General features: G+C 41.2%; 2 protein-coding genes across 2 annotated transcripts; one reads left to right on the top strand and one right to left on the bottom strand.

The window, feature by feature from the left end:
- The first annotated feature begins 168 nt into the window (after positions 1–168).
- LOC131125616 (selenoprotein F-like) lies at positions 169–5,371 on the top strand. Its single transcript, XM_058067321.1, has 5 exons — positions 169–314; positions 1,234–1,401; positions 2,792–2,855; positions 3,894–3,943; positions 4,040–5,371. The coding sequence occupies exons 1-5, from the start codon at positions 267–269 to the stop codon at positions 4,169–4,171; spliced, it is 462 nt and encodes a 153-aa protein (XP_057923304.1). The 5' UTR covers positions 169–266; the 3' UTR covers positions 4,172–5,371.
- Positions 5,372–8,663: 3,292 nt separating this feature from the next.
- LOC131125449 (transcription factor Sox-14-like) lies at positions 8,664–9,473 on the bottom strand. Its single transcript, XM_058067027.1, has one exon. The coding sequence runs from the start codon at positions 9,468–9,470 to the stop codon at positions 8,664–8,666; it is 807 nt and encodes a 268-aa protein (XP_057923010.1). The 5' UTR covers positions 9,471–9,473.
- Between the last annotated feature and the right edge of the window lie 6,159 nt (positions 9,474–15,632).

The raw sequence follows: 15,632 nt of genomic DNA, 5'->3' as shown, positions 1-15,632 counted from the left end.
CTAAAGCACGAGGCGAAGAAGAAGCAATAAAGTAGTCCATTTTAATGCCCATATGACAATGTTTTAAAAATGAAATAATCAAATACATACAACTTTTTATTCTAATTAATATGTGAATTGCACTAGAATTTTCTCCTTATTCGAGCAAACCTTACTAACGATGGTTTTGTTTTAATCATTTATTTCCCATCAGGCACTCGTAGGGCCCCCTCTAAATTTAACTTAGGGGTCCATCGCCGTAGTTTTTGCTAGCTCCAAGAGCTAAAATGTCGGGGGAAGTGTATCTCCTGTGGCTGCTCTCGCTTTTTAAAACGGTGAGTTTTACGCCATAACATTAGACATTGTTAAGTTTGTGGGTTTAAATTCTTATTGTCGTTTTTGGGATGGTTGGTGCGTTTTGGCGTGATAAACATCCTGTATTTGCGAGGAGCTCCGATATGACGTGGCTTAGCCTCAAAATCTGTGAGCCTCTCTCGGCAATAAATAAAGCTTTCCCCGATAGTGTCTTAACTCGATGTGTTTTAATAACAACAAGCCATCATAATATGGGACGAAATTTGATTTGATTTGATTAGATTTACGTAAGTCTATGCGAATCTGTTTCCGGATGGACATCACAGCGTCGATGTAAAAAAAAAATATATAATTGAATAACGGATCAACCACGTAAATATAACGATAAAACCGGCGTTAACGAGCTGCATGGAAAAGGTAAGTCCACACACTAATTAAATTAAAGCAAATTTGTCGTTAACTGTGTTGGCGACGCAATGCAACGATGTATTTTATTGTAGTTTGCAGTGGCTTTGCATCATATCGAAATCTTTTCCTACTACTGTCAAGTAGCCAAATCAATCAATTAAAAATATTACATGGAGCTCTCAGTGTGATACAGTACAGCTATGTTAAAAAATGAGCATTATTACTCTTGTCAAGGTTGTACCAGTGGCCCGATAGTGCCCGACTTTGAATGTTAGAAGAAGAAAATAGATGTGCAGCTAAGGCAAATTCCATTTACTATTTTATTTTGAGAGGGTGGGCTGCAGAGAATCTTTTACTCTAGCTCCTTTATGTTCTCTGGAACCTGGAAAACCCACGCTAAATATAATCCTTAAATGATTACTCAGTAGATAAATATATGACGACATTGGGCTTTTCAGCTCCAGTCTCTTTTCATACCTTCGAAGAAATGAAGCCTAAAATTCCATTTCATCTCCTCCTTCCTCCCTCCAGCTGTCGGCGTATGGCTCTGAGCTTTCGTCTGAGGCTTGCAGGGACCTGGGCTTTTCCAGCAACCTGCTGTGCAGTTCCTGTGACCTGCTCGGGGAGTTCAGCCTCACTAAGCTCCAGCCTGACTGCAGGCACTGCTGCCAGCAGGAAGCCCAATTGGAAGCACGCAAGGTAAAAAAACTAAAATACTGCAGCTGCCTCAACAAACAAACAAGAGGGTAATTGCCAATACTGTGGATTTGAGGTAACCGCCATGTTGTTTGAAGTCTATCCGTAACTGGACATTTAAGTGAAGCATTACACACCTAGGATGTATGTCAGTCATTGTGGAAGATTCAGTGATCTTTAGCAACATCTTGGTGCAGAAAGAAACTCCTTGTTTAGTGAAGTTGTCACAAGCCCCCCCCGCATGCTTCCCACCCCCACAGCAGCAATTGTCCTGCTGTAACAATTCCAGAGGGGCCATCAATACTGTGTCGTTAAAGCCTCTAGCAAATGGCTTTCCTCACAGTCCAGTCGAGTCCTCAAGCATGGAGGACATTTGGGTGACACAACTTTTTAGGTGTGCTTCTTGGCACAGCACCTGCACGCACACACAGCAACACCTCAGTTCCCTTGGGGGCCACAATATACCCTCTGTGGGACAGAGGTAGCATTGCAGCGTCGTCCATTGATGTTCTCTGTCACTTGACAAGCCACCGACCAATCCATTATGGGAAAACATTAAAAGAATGGGCTGCAAGGTGGTCGAGTGGTTAGCGCGTAGACCTCACAGCTCACCCCACCTCACCTCGTGCATGCGTGGGTTTTCTCCGGGTACTCCGGTTTCCTCCCCCATTCCAAAAGCATGCTAGGTTAATTGGCCACTCCAAATGGTCCATAGGTATGAATGTGAGTGTGAATGAATGGCGAAATATACCATTTTGTGACGTGGTCATGTGGACATTATATATGTAGAGGGTGTGGTTTATACACAGGTATTTACAGTAGGTGGTGTTACTCATTCACCAGCAGACTAGTGACTGATTAAACTATCACGCTGGTATGTTTATGTTCCTGCTTGTAATGTTCATAGCTACATGACGGTAATACTTGGATGGCTTTAATAAGAAAGTAATATGTTTGACTGTTAAAGCCACTGTTGGCCCTGACGGTGTGTAATGAGTCTTCGGAAATGTGAATGCCCATATGAAGTGTGGATAGTGGCAGGAAATGCTTGAAAATGTGTTGTTTGTTTTTTTTTTTAAACTCCAGCGAGTACAAGAAGACATCTTAAGCTTTGTAACATAACATTTGCTCTCCCCTTTCCAAAAAGGGCAGCTGTGATTCTCCAGTTTCCTCACACTCACTTAACATTGACTCTGGAGGTTTGATTCCAAAGCCAACATGTGTTGATCCTGATACATGCGCACTGGCTCCACTTAATGACTCAAAGACACCTGCAGGCCAGCCATCCTGCCCCCAGCAGGACCACCTCTTATCTCTGTGTGTGGGCACCGGTGTGTTTGTGTGTGTTTGTTTATCTCCTTTTAACAACCATGTCTGTTTCCCTTCCTCACAGCTCTACGCTGGAGCCATTCTTGAGGTGTGTGGATGAAAACTGGGGAGGTTCCCTCAAGTCCAAGGTGAGTTGTATCGAAAAAGCAGCATAGTAGAAGCTTCTACATCTAGTTTATTAAAAAAAAAAATCTATGGTAACAAAAATTTTGGTTAATCGGTTCCAGATTTGACAGCAATAAAATGAATTTCCCACAAATAGGATTCTTTACTCATAAATCAATTATTTTGTAAACCTGTTCATGACCTTTATTTATGGTTATTAGAGCCCTCTAGATGTATAATAACACCCCTACAGTCACCTTTACTATCTTCTTACCCAATATGGTAGATTTAATCAAACAAAATTAGCCATAAATAAGACTCATGCTCGTGTGTTTCAATTCAAGTTTTCCAAACATGTGGACAGGAAGTGAAGTTGGGGATTCAGAGTTGAGTTTGAGCTGGAGTACGGCCACAACAGTACCCCGTGTTATTATTATAATGATGGTGGCTATTATTACTGTACCCATTCTGACATAATTCAAGCCTGAAATAATTGTTGTCAACAGCAATCAAGTGTGGCGCATATGTTCCTAGTGACATCTAGTGGCCAATGTAGACTACAGTTCAGCGACTGTAAACAATACATTTGAATGAACTTGATCATTTTTATGGCTTCTATACATGTGCTGCATGAGTTTCTGGAAGAGGTTTTGTTTTCAGCACCATGGTGCGTTTATTCTGTAAAACCATGCCAGAATGAGCCCTTTTGTATGTCCTTTAGCCTCGGTGGGTGGAGGCAGCGCCAGGGTCATGCACACAGAGTGCCGAATTGTGTAACATAGTAAAAATGACTAGATTGTCATTTTTCTTCATTCAGTGTCGCGTTACGTTGATCATTAACTGCAGCTCTTCTCATGTCGTCTTGGCCATATGGCCGCCATTTGTTTAGCCGTAGCCATCCGGCATGTGTGCTCACTCGGTTGTCTCCTCAAGATGTAGTGTCCTCTGGAGGGTTTGCAGCTGTCACTGGTTTACAATCTTCAGTACCAAGATTGAACCCATGGACCCACTCCACACCCAACATGCCTCATTGTTCCTCTGTTTTTTTTTAATTACCGCAGCTTTTGTCAGGGGCGACAAGCCGAAGATGTTCAAGGGTCTTCAGATCAAGGTGTGTGTTTTGAGGATTCCTGAGACGTGTATTTCCTGTTCTTGAGGGCTAGGCTCCGTCGCTAACACCTGTCCTCTTCCTCCCGTTCACTCTCAGTATGTGCGCGGCTCCGACCCTGTACTCAAGCTTTTGGACGATAACGGGAACATCGCAGAGGAACTCAGCATCCTCAAGTGGAACACAGATAGCGTGGAGGAGTTCTTGAGTGAAAAATTAGACCGGATATAAACACGGAAACCCATTTGTTTTCTGTTGTTAAAGGGACAGTTTAACATTTTTTTTGTAGGTAACAACAAAAGTTCACAGGATCCCATTTGAAACTCTAGACAGGATGATAAAAAACATTTGTGGTGAAATGTGCCTTGTAGGTATTTTGCCATTTTTGTTAAATAGCTGCTAAAATCTCAGTTTTTATACCTGACAAAACGTGGCATTTCTCAACATACATTCAAAACAGCAAATCACGGCCAAGTTTGCTTTCTTATTTCTGATTTTCTTGTACACTTTATAAAAAAATATATAATACTTGAAATAGTGTTCGGAATCGTAGAAAAAGTCGCTGTCCAAACGCAGACGTATTAGCTGTAGAACACTTTAGTGAAGACCTCACCTTAAACCACTGTTGGGAAGTGAGCTCTGATGTGTTGTGTTCTTCTGCTTCATCTGCTTTGGACAGAAACGAGATTTCTTATGGATTGTTGTCTTTGAACAGGATTTCACTTTGTTTTGTTATTCAACAATAAACAAATGATTTTCTTGCCGTTATGCCTTCTTATTTGCTTGTGTGATTTTAGAAGTCAACAGTGACACCTGCTGGTGTAAATCTGCGTTACAGCTCAGTGACGTCAAACCGCGTGAGGCTATTGAATGTAAAGGTTTCAAACTATGGTGTGAATTTACGCAAAGCAGGGTGCAATATTAATAAAGGGAATATTATCACGGATCATAGAAAATTGGATTTGTCTGTACCATTACCGTTACCTCGACATGAAATAACACATTTAAATACATAAGCCAGACTTGCTTGTGTGTTCCAATTCATCGATAGAGTTCTAGTTTACGTGAAGTAGGATTTAGTATGAATGTGCTTTTTCCCAACAGCTGTCTCCTTGCTGAACTCTGCCCCCCATTGCCCACCCATTCCACTACGTACATCCCCCCGCTGACCTATGCCCTCCCCCATCACTTCATTGCACTATTGTACTATTGCACTATTGTACATACACTATCTGTTGATTCATTGATCATACTGTTTATAATTTATATAATCTGCAATAACCATACTCTACTCTAGTCACTTCACTGCAATACTGTACATATTACTGCTATTATATATTGTCATATCCATACTGTTTATAATCTGTATAATCTACAATAGCCATATTATAGTCATTTATATCCCTGTACATATCCTCACTGTATTATAGTCATAGCCTGTATAGTTTTATTTACATAGATCTGTCCATACTAATGTACTTATAAAAATTGCACTTCTGGTTGGATGCTAACTGCATTTTGTTGCCCTGTACAAGTGCCATGAGCAATAACAATAAAGTTGAATCTAATCTAATCTAATCTAATCTAAACTTCTGTTAGCTGGTTTTGGCCTGTAGCTGTGTGTAAATGCATCAGCAGTGTACGTAATGGTCAAAGGTAAATACTTTTATTTCATATAATTAGCTGCCGTTTTCATAATATAACTCTTGGTTAGACTCGTGGTTTTTGTTGGTTTAAATGACTGTTGCTGATGCTGAATGGCCACAGTTATCAAACGCCTGTGTATGCTGCCCTTATGTTAATTGGTCAAAATGATTACCTGTGCTTTTTGCAGTAAAACACTTGAGACAACAAGGGCTTATGTGCTGCATTGTAGCGTTCATAGGAACGAACCACATTGAATTTTCAAATGTGTCAGCTATGACTCCAAGCAAACATTTTGTATCGTGTTCACAATGCTCCACATCCCTCTGTTATTGCTAGAGCAGCTGTTAGTGACCTAAAATGGCCATTTCCTTGTGTGAAACAGTCCAACTTACCAGTAGGAGAACCATCCCGATGAGCCCTAAGGCCAAGACCGGGAACGGGCAAAGACAAGGACAGCGATGCAGCAGAGCATAGGACCAGTGGCAGCAGACACCCAAACGCCCGGGAGAGCACCGTCCCCCCCCAGCAGGCCCGACTCCGAGGCGCATGCCACCCACTCCCACACGCCACCCAGGCCCCCGTCCCCATGAGTGAGATCAGTGCCCATGCCAACACACAGCCTGGTCCCCGCAGCAGCCACCACAGCGCAACAATCCCAAGCCACCACTGCAGACTTCAGGCCACCGGCAGCATGGACCCCACTGCCCGGAGACCGCTGAACGCCCCCTCAAGGTTCACGTTGGGACAGACCAAGGGAGGTAGCGCCAACCACGGCCCTAGGGCGAGACCCCAGGAAGGCTAGGCAGACCAGACCAAAGCATCCTGTGTATGTGTGCGTATGTATCATATGGAGTCATTAAAAATGGAGCGAAGCTGAGCAATGGTGGGTCCCATGCCTGCCCAGATCCCCCCCAGAACTGAGTGTCCAAGGTGCGGTTAAAATTGAAGGGTGACCAAGCCAGAGGAATGCTGCGGACAAAGGGGGGATCCGCAAGGAAACCCCTCACCCCCCGGCACAACCAGTTGCAGATATCCCCGCCTTTGTTTCCGTGCTTGCTGTTTGGGAGCTCCTACTGGTTTAACATCCACTATCCACCCGCGCTGGTTTCAACCCTGGAGTTTATGCAGAGCTATGTCCTATTAATAGACTATGTCGGTGTTGCGATGCGTCCCCAGGATGCCGAGAGGACGAGAAGGTGTAGGTAAAAGCTTAGCTTTATTTCCGACAAAAGCGATTGCAGCACTGACATACAACACCACAAAAAAGTCAATGCACCAACAAAAGGAACACTTTTACTAACAGGAGCGTGTAGGAGAGAAAGTAAGTGATAGGACACAGGAAATAGTACAAAATAAGAGCGTGAAAGCAGGAACTAAGGCAGACAAAGTGAAACACGGGGCGGGGTACACCCTGGACTGGCGGCCAGCCAATCACAGGGCACATATAGACAAACAACCATTCACACTCACATTCATACCTATGGACAATTTGGAGTGGCTAATTAACCTAGCATGTTTTTGGAATGTGGGAGGAAACCGGAGTACCCGGAGAAAACCCACTCATGCACGGGGAGAACACGCAAACTCCACTTTGTCCATTGTCCATAGGTATGAATGTGAGTGTGAATGGTTGTTTGTCTATATGTGCCCTGTGATTGGCTGGCCACCAGTCCAGGGTGTACCCCGCCTCTCGCCCCAAGACAGTTGGGATAGGCTCCAGCACCCCCGCGACCCTCGTGAGGATAAGCGGTAGAAAATGAATGAATGAATAAAATTAATAAATTTCTGTAGAGACTAGAAATACATGTTTTTGTGTATTTCAGATATTCAATATCAATTTAATATGATTTGAGCATATGATTTAAAAAATTTCGAATGTAATGTATACATTAAAATAGAAAGCTGTTTATATGGCGGTAAAGTAAGTTTGTAAATACTGCATAATTTAGTACATAAATATTTGAGTTTAATTTGCAAAATATATCAGTAATATATATTCATATCATATCAGTATTTTTAATTTTTATTGCAGAAAAACAATGTTGTTTGCTCAGTTTTTTCCCCGTAGTGTTTAATAGTGTTTCATGTAAAATTAACAATTAACAATTTTCTGCAAATATTACATGAATAAAACGTGAAATAACAAAATACCCATATCGATTTAACAAAAAAAAATTCAAATTTGACAAGATTCAAATTTCTGTAAATTGTAACAGTTTTAAAGTGTAAAATGTACAGTTTAGCCTGCACTGTTTACATTTCTACTGCAATTTTTACAGGATTATTCTGGCAACCACAGCTGCCAGTTTTTTTTTCGTTAAAACTACGGAATTTATTTTACAGTATACTCTTCACAGATGTGGAGCTATTGAAGGTACATCTCACACAACTGAATGTATTCATGATTATTATAAATATTCCCCCAAATTATTATAAAGCACAATAATAAAAAAAAAAATAGCCGACATAACAAATTACGTCATTTAGCAACTTCTTGTACAACCTATAGCTACTTTTTTTTTACTGAGGAGTGTGGCGACATTTAATTAACAATAAGGAGAAGAAGAAGAAAAAAACATTTGTAGACAGTCCCTTCGCCGCTGAGATTTTCAATTTCAGTCAGTCAGTCGGCTGGTTTCGATCAAAGCTGGGTTGTAGCTGTTTGTCTGTCGCCACGGTTGGAAAAGGGTATGATTTGCTATGGAACAAACATTTGTTTGGAATCTGTGAATATTTTTTCTAACTTTACCCAGTTGATCACAATTGCCTGTGACATTTCGTGAAATGATGAAGAACACCTACACTGACTCAAAACAATAATAACGATACAGTCTCACATTGAAATATACGTATTGGACAGTAATTGATATCAAAGAATGTAACTTGTCACACATTTGTGGTCACTTACTGTTCTTTTATTTGCAATATTGTGTCACACCTTGTCTCGAGATGCTTGAATTGATTGACATGTGTGAAACTGTCATTTGTGGTAATTGAAAACATGTTCACATTTCTGGCATTTCCACCTCAGATTGTGCGCCGAGTGGCCAAGCCGTGCGCTCTTCTGGAGTGTCCACTACGCACTGGATCCCGGTGATGAGTACCCGTCCATGCCGCCTTTGCTCATCCCTCCCGGGAGGAGTATGTATGCCACTTGAGGCTGCAGACCGGCGGCAGACCAGGCTCCACAGTTACACGGCACCACGTAGGGGCTGCCGGGTGAAACTTGGGTGTGCTGTCCGAGGCAAGCCAGCCCCCCGACCCCTCCGGTGTGGTATCCGAAGGCGTGTCGAGCTGCAGCGCTCAGAGGGTGCTGGAACTCGGTCATCCGCTGGACAGCTCCGGTGCTGATCTCCAGCAGCGACGTAGCGGTAGAAGGCGCCTGCAGGAAAGGTACGCTTTTATCCCCTTTCAGAAGAAAGGAGTCCGCGGAGAATCCCTTCAAGTGCTCCACTGGAGGCAGCGGGAAGACGAGGCGCTCCCTCTGGAGAAGAGTCTTGGGCTTGCGCCTGGGTCTGTACTTGTAGTCCGGGTGTTCCCTCATATGCTGAGCCCGCAGTCTCTTCGCCTCGTCGATGTAAGGACGCTTCTCCGCATCGGTGAGTAGCTTCCACTCGGCTCCGAGCCTCTTACTGATTTCCGAGTTGTGCATCTTTGGATTGTCCTCAGCCATCTTTCGTCTTTGGCCCCTGGACCAAACCATGAAGGCGTTCATGGGTCTCTTGATGTGCTCGAAAGATTTGGCCATTTGGAAATCCGGGAAGGCATTCATGAAGCAAAAATAATACAAGCCACTTTTACGGAAAAGTACATGCGGCAATAAATGTTTGCTGTTGTTTGGAATTGGGAAATGGGAAAAGAGAGCTTGGAAGATGCCAAGCATGTCAACCACTCATCTCCTCAGCACTGTCACAGTGGGCCAAGCGAAGAAGGGGAAAAAGAGGAGCACTGTAATCCCTTCAACTCGAAAATGACTCCAACATTTCTGTGACTCCCTCTCTCCCAACATTTAAGCCTTCCAATATTTCTCATGAGACATTAGGAGACCACTCCAAACTTTTTCCACCGAGGGTTGCATACTAAAAAAAAAATCAAAGGATCGGGGACCACCTTGTTAAACTTCAGGAGGTCTGGAAGATCTGCAGGGTTCGTATCTCCATTTGGGCTTCTCTATGTTTTCCCCAGTGTGTGTTTTTTCTCCCGATATTCCGGCATCCACCCACATTCCAAGAAATATGCATGTTAGGTTAACTGGAGACTCTATTTGTCCGTAGATATGAATGTGAGTGTGAATGGTTGTCTACAATATACGTACTATAATTGGCGTGGACACCGCCTCTTGGCTTACGTCAACTGGGATAGGCTCCATGAATCAATTTATTTTCAATATTTATATTTAGTATTTATTTTTCACATCTAGATTTATTATGTATATTTTACATTTATATTTATATTTTACATGTATATTTAATATTTATTTTTTATATTTAACATATTTGCCAAATATATTGATATTTAATTTTATATCTAACATTTATATTTACTAAATTAGATTCAGATCAAAATTGAATCTTAAATCTTAAACATGTATATTTAGTAAATGATTAACTTTAAATATAAATCTGAAATATGAATGTTAAATATAAATGTAAAGAAAAAATGTAGAATCTAAATGCTAAATATAAATGTTGACCTAAATCTAATTGCCAAATCTAAACGTTAAATCTAAATATTAAAAAAAATATATTAAAAATATTAAAAAATATCAAAATATTAATGCTAAGTATAAATACAAATGTTAAAAATAAATGTTCCATTTAAATGTTAAATTCATTCATTTTCTACTGCTTATGCTCACAAGGGTTGTGGGGGTGCTGGAGCCTATCCCAGGTGTCCTCGGCCGAGAGGCGGGGTACACCCTGGACTGGTGGCCAGCCAATCACAGGGCACATATAGACAAACAACCATTCACACTCACATTCATACCTATGGACAATTTGGAGTCGCTAATTAACCTAGCATGTTTTTGGAATGTGGGAGGAAACCGGAGTACATGGAGAACATGCAAACTCCACTTTGTCCATTGTCCATAGGTATGAATGTGAGTGTGAATGGTTGTTTGTCTATATGTGCCCTGTGATTGGCTGGCCACCAGCCCAGGGTGTACCCTGTACAGCTGGGATAGGCTCCAGCACCCCCGCGACCCCAACAAAGGACCCAGAAAACCCACCCATGCACCGGGAGAACATGGAAACTCCACACAGGGACACACAGTTGGAGATTCAGACCCAGACCTTCCTTACCGATCTCCTGACTGTGTGGCCAACATGTTTGAGTCTAACTGTCAGGAATTCAAAAATATAAATATATATGAAAGTGGATGCAGGATGTGTTTGTCTACCCACCTTAGGGGTGACGAACACGCAGGATGAGGTCTTTATTTCATTTGCTTCCTACAATCCCAAGTAAATGTTTGTAGAAGCTCCAGTGGTGCAGCACATAGCAGCAGTATGCGATAAGACATTTTTTGGCAGAAGGTCTGGAGGGATAAAGAGACAAGCGGTGGGGGAGATCCATCCACAGCAGATCCATGGCTTCATAGCTGTGTTGTTATCACATCCATACAATGACCACTTCCGTAAGCTTGATGACTACCGTCTAGAACAGGGGTGGGCAAACTTTTTGACTCGCGGGCCGCATTAATTTAACAAAATTGACGGGGGGGGGGATTATGTAGTATTTTACACGTAACAGTCCATTTTTACACCTATATTTTTACACATATTTTACATGTAAAAGTGTCATGCAATCTGCTATATGTGCACTTTGAAATCATTTATTTGATGTAAAGTGTGTTTCTCAATGTATTATTATTATTATTATTATTTTTATTAGAATTATTATTATTATTAGTTATATTAATGTTATTATATTATTATTATTATTTTGTTATATTAATAATATTACTAGCATTATTATATTAATATTATTAACAACAATATTAATATAATAGTAGTATTATTATCATTATTTGTATTACTATTATTGTGCTTGTGCTCCTTTTTCCAGGAGTATTTTGTAGTATTACTACCATGATTATATTAATATTATTAACAACAATATTAATATAATAGTAGTATTATTATCATTATTGACAACATTATTATTAATATTATTATTATTATTATGTGCTTGTGTCCCTTTTTACAGGAGCATTTTGTAATATTACTAGCATTATTATATTAATATTATTAACAACAATATTAATATAATAGTAGTATTATTATCATTATTGACAACATTATTATTATTATTATTATTATTATTATTATTATTATTATTATTATTATTATTATTATTATTATTATTATTATTATTATTATTATTATTATTATTATGTGCTTGTGTCCCTTTTTACAGGAGCATTTTGTAACAGACCACATCAAATAACGAAATTGATAAAGCAGCTACCTCAACCATCAAAAAATTGGCCCAAGCCACGATGCCAGGTTGTATGTTGAGTTCAAATGAAATATTTGGAAAAAACAGGTGGGCCATATTGAAACACTTGGCGGGCCGGATGTGGCCCCCGGGCCGTAGTTTGCCCACCCCTGGTCTAGAAGAAAAACTAATCTGCTTTGTTGTAACTTATTTCTCCCCATTCTTGTGGACACAAAAAGTATGTGTTTTTGTGTACTTGTCTGTGTTTGGTGTGACGTCTAAGAAAGGGCAGGAGGGATGAAATGGATGAAATGGATGAAATGGGTGAAATGGGTAATAAGAAAAAGCGCCAGCAGCACAAAATGGCTGTGGTTAATCCGGTTATCCCTGTGGCTCTACAGATACCGGCCTTCTCCTTGGGAAGTCTATCTTTACTTCTTATGTCAAAACTGTCCTCCATGCACTCAGGTGGATTAAGGAGTCACAGAGTGGAAAGACATGGACAGGTACACAAGAGAAAACTGAAAGATGACACAGAACGGCTGTTTCTGGATGAGGAGAGTGTCGACTTTTGACAGGAACTGCCGTTTGTTTTTCTTCACTGGTTGCCAACCACTTCGGGAGGCTACATACTGGGAAAAATACAGTACTCTCATTATGTACTCCCCCATAGGCGCTGAGTTTGGAATTGTCATAGCTAAACCCTGAATATAAGACGTCTTTCTCACATTTGTTCCTTTATCTGGGTCAATACAGATACAGTCTGGGGTGGAATTTAAAGTACATATTACTGTTTTAGTCTCAATTCACATGCTTAAAACTATATCAAAATTGGTCATCTATCATTATTGTCTTGACTGCCCCCCCGCCCCCCTTGACATGCAATGGACTACTCTATGACTACTATTACTGCGCATGTCCAGATGGATTCAGGAAGATAGAAATACAATAGAAATACAAACTTGTTGGCGTGGATTGAAGTCACTTTTGCACTCCTGTTATTCTTTGTTTACATTACATCGCGCAGGCTACGGTATCACATGCAGGCACTTAGCACAGACGGTCGCCGCTAGCATAGCAAGCTACGGAACTGGGGAAAACGAGTGGGGAAGAAAGACAAAGAAGCTGAAAACTTACCACTTCCACTCGAAATGAGAGGCAAACCTTTTTTTTCCCGCTCAATCTCAACCGTGGCATGCTGGATCGGCCCTGCTGGCTCCGTCGCCAGACTCCATGCAGCGTGAACGCCAACGTAATCTCACGACCTAACTAATCTAATGACCAGAATACTACAAATAACTTTTCATTCCGCTTATCCTCATGAGAGTCGCGGGGGTGCTGGAGCCTATCCCAGCTGACTTTGGGCGAAAGGTGGGCTCCACCCTGGACTGGTGGCCAGCCAATCACACATCACATCACACATATAGACAAACAACCATTCACACTCACATTCATACCTACGGACAATTTGGAGTGGCTAATTAACCTAGCATGTTTTTGGAATGTGGGAGGAAAGCGGAGTACCCGGAGAAAACTCACGCATGCACGGGGAGAACATGCAAACACCACACGGAGATGGCCGAGCGGGGAATCGAACCCGGGCCTGTGTGGCCTGTACGCTAACCACCGTGCAGGCAGTGCATGCATCCATCTATTTTCTCTACCACTTGTCATGGATGCAATGCATAATGGGAAATCTTGACTGAATGTTAAGCTGCTGTGTGATGAGTTTCGTGCAATGCCCGAGGGTGGAATCGAACTTCGGCCTCCTAGCTGTGAGGCTTGCACGCGAACCACTTGGGTGCCGTGCACCCTCAACCAACATTTTGATGCATAATAAATGAAGAAATCAACCTTCTTCACGATCCCTTCCACAGCCATTAGTAGAGTGGTGGTTCAAATACGTACAGTCGCTGACTTTTATGCATCGGGTGTTCAACTGAAAACTACGCTGAACTCAATTTTCCTCGTACTTTAATGACGCAACATTGACAGTGCTTTAACAATGTCATTATATGGAAAGTTCCTTCACTTTCACTTGATATTTTTCTTTTTTCAGATCCTAATATAATCAAATCCCAAAAAGTGCATTCTTGGCTAACAAGAGTTTTTGACACTTCTAAGTGGGTCCATCAGGGAATATTTCAAGAGGAAAATCCCAAAGATTTTCAGTGCTCTCGGGAGGGATTTCACTAACCCTTGTACTTATGCTCATGATACATGGGAAAAGTAAAGCTCTTTTAATAGCTTTCCGTCTGACACTTTGACAGTGGAATATGCTGGAGGGGGTTGAAGCGTCTTTGCCCATCATAAGACCTCATCCTGGCCTCTGGCGTTGGGGGATAAACCCGAGGTCTACGTTTCTGTAGCCTATTTGTAATACAACCAAGTCAGCAGTCAGTACGATACATGTACAGTACGATGCATTTGTGGGTGACTTTGTGCCACCGCTGCAGGAGATTTAAAAACGAGTAAATGAAGCGGAAGTGAAAGGTACCGGCTAAGCACTTGGGGTGACAAAGTTGAAGGTTCGCTTGAAATTGTGACCTCGACATTTGAATGGGTTTGTATCTTCATTCGACTGTACGTGACAGTCAATATTTCTGCACTCACGTCAGTTGTTTTGTGATTGGTTGCTGAATGAATCACCTTATTAAATAAAGCGGCCTTGCAGACGTAAGCCAGCAAATTTGTAGGGAAAAGCATGAGACAGTGAGGCAAATCCGTGGAGGTCTACAAAGCCAAGCTTGAAGGAGTTGATCGTTGTTGTTTATAGCTTGTACAGACTCAATTTTCGGGTTTGGCATAGAAATAAACATTAGGGGGGCTTTATGACAGGAGGGTGCAACTTTTTGTCCACACATTTATTGCAACACACATGAGCATGAGTCTTGTTTATGTCTACAATATTGGGTAATATGAGTTTAATGATGGCTATAGGGGTGTTAGTTCATGTCTCAAGGGCTCTAATAATGTTAAAAGCCCTTGATCGTCAAATCGTCAAATGAAAATATTTGATTCTGTTGACCAAAACCAATCCAACGGAGGTCAATACAAGCCAATTCGGTCAGTATATGTATGGATAATAAAGGTCTGTGTTAGAAGATACAAAGCAAATTGTTGTTCAAGCTGATGCAAGGTAACGCGCTTATCTCAACGCCCGTTCGGACTGGTGGTCTGACGTCGACAGAAGCGGTTGTTGACATAACTGAAACCGTTTCAATGTGTGATTTATCACGGGAGAATGGCCCGTGATAAAAGATTTTGGGCAGTTTGTTGACATCGTTTTCCTCTATTTGTACATATTTTTATTTGGATTCTTTTGTTTACATGTGATTTTGTAGCAACAGGAGTACAGTGGAACCTCCATTTTTGTCATTAATTTGTTCCAAAAGGTCCATTCAAAACATGAATGTTTGAAAGCCGTGACAATTTTTCCCATAGGAAATAATCAAAATTCAATTAATCCGTGCCAGACACCCCAAAGTATTAACAATATACATTTTAGAGACAATAATTATAATTTTACATACATGCATGTGAAATCATTATAAATGACAAATGGATGAAACTTAATATTGATGCGAAGTTTCCGTACATCCTG

Source organism: Doryrhamphus excisus, chromosome 3 (assembly GCF_030265055.1).
Source record: "Doryrhamphus excisus isolate RoL2022-K1 chromosome 3, RoL_Dexc_1.0, whole genome shotgun sequence".
In the NCBI taxonomy this organism is placed as follows: Eukaryota; Metazoa; Chordata; class Actinopteri; order Syngnathiformes; family Syngnathidae; genus Doryrhamphus; species Doryrhamphus excisus.
This window is presented reverse-complemented; position numbering and strand designations above follow the sequence as displayed.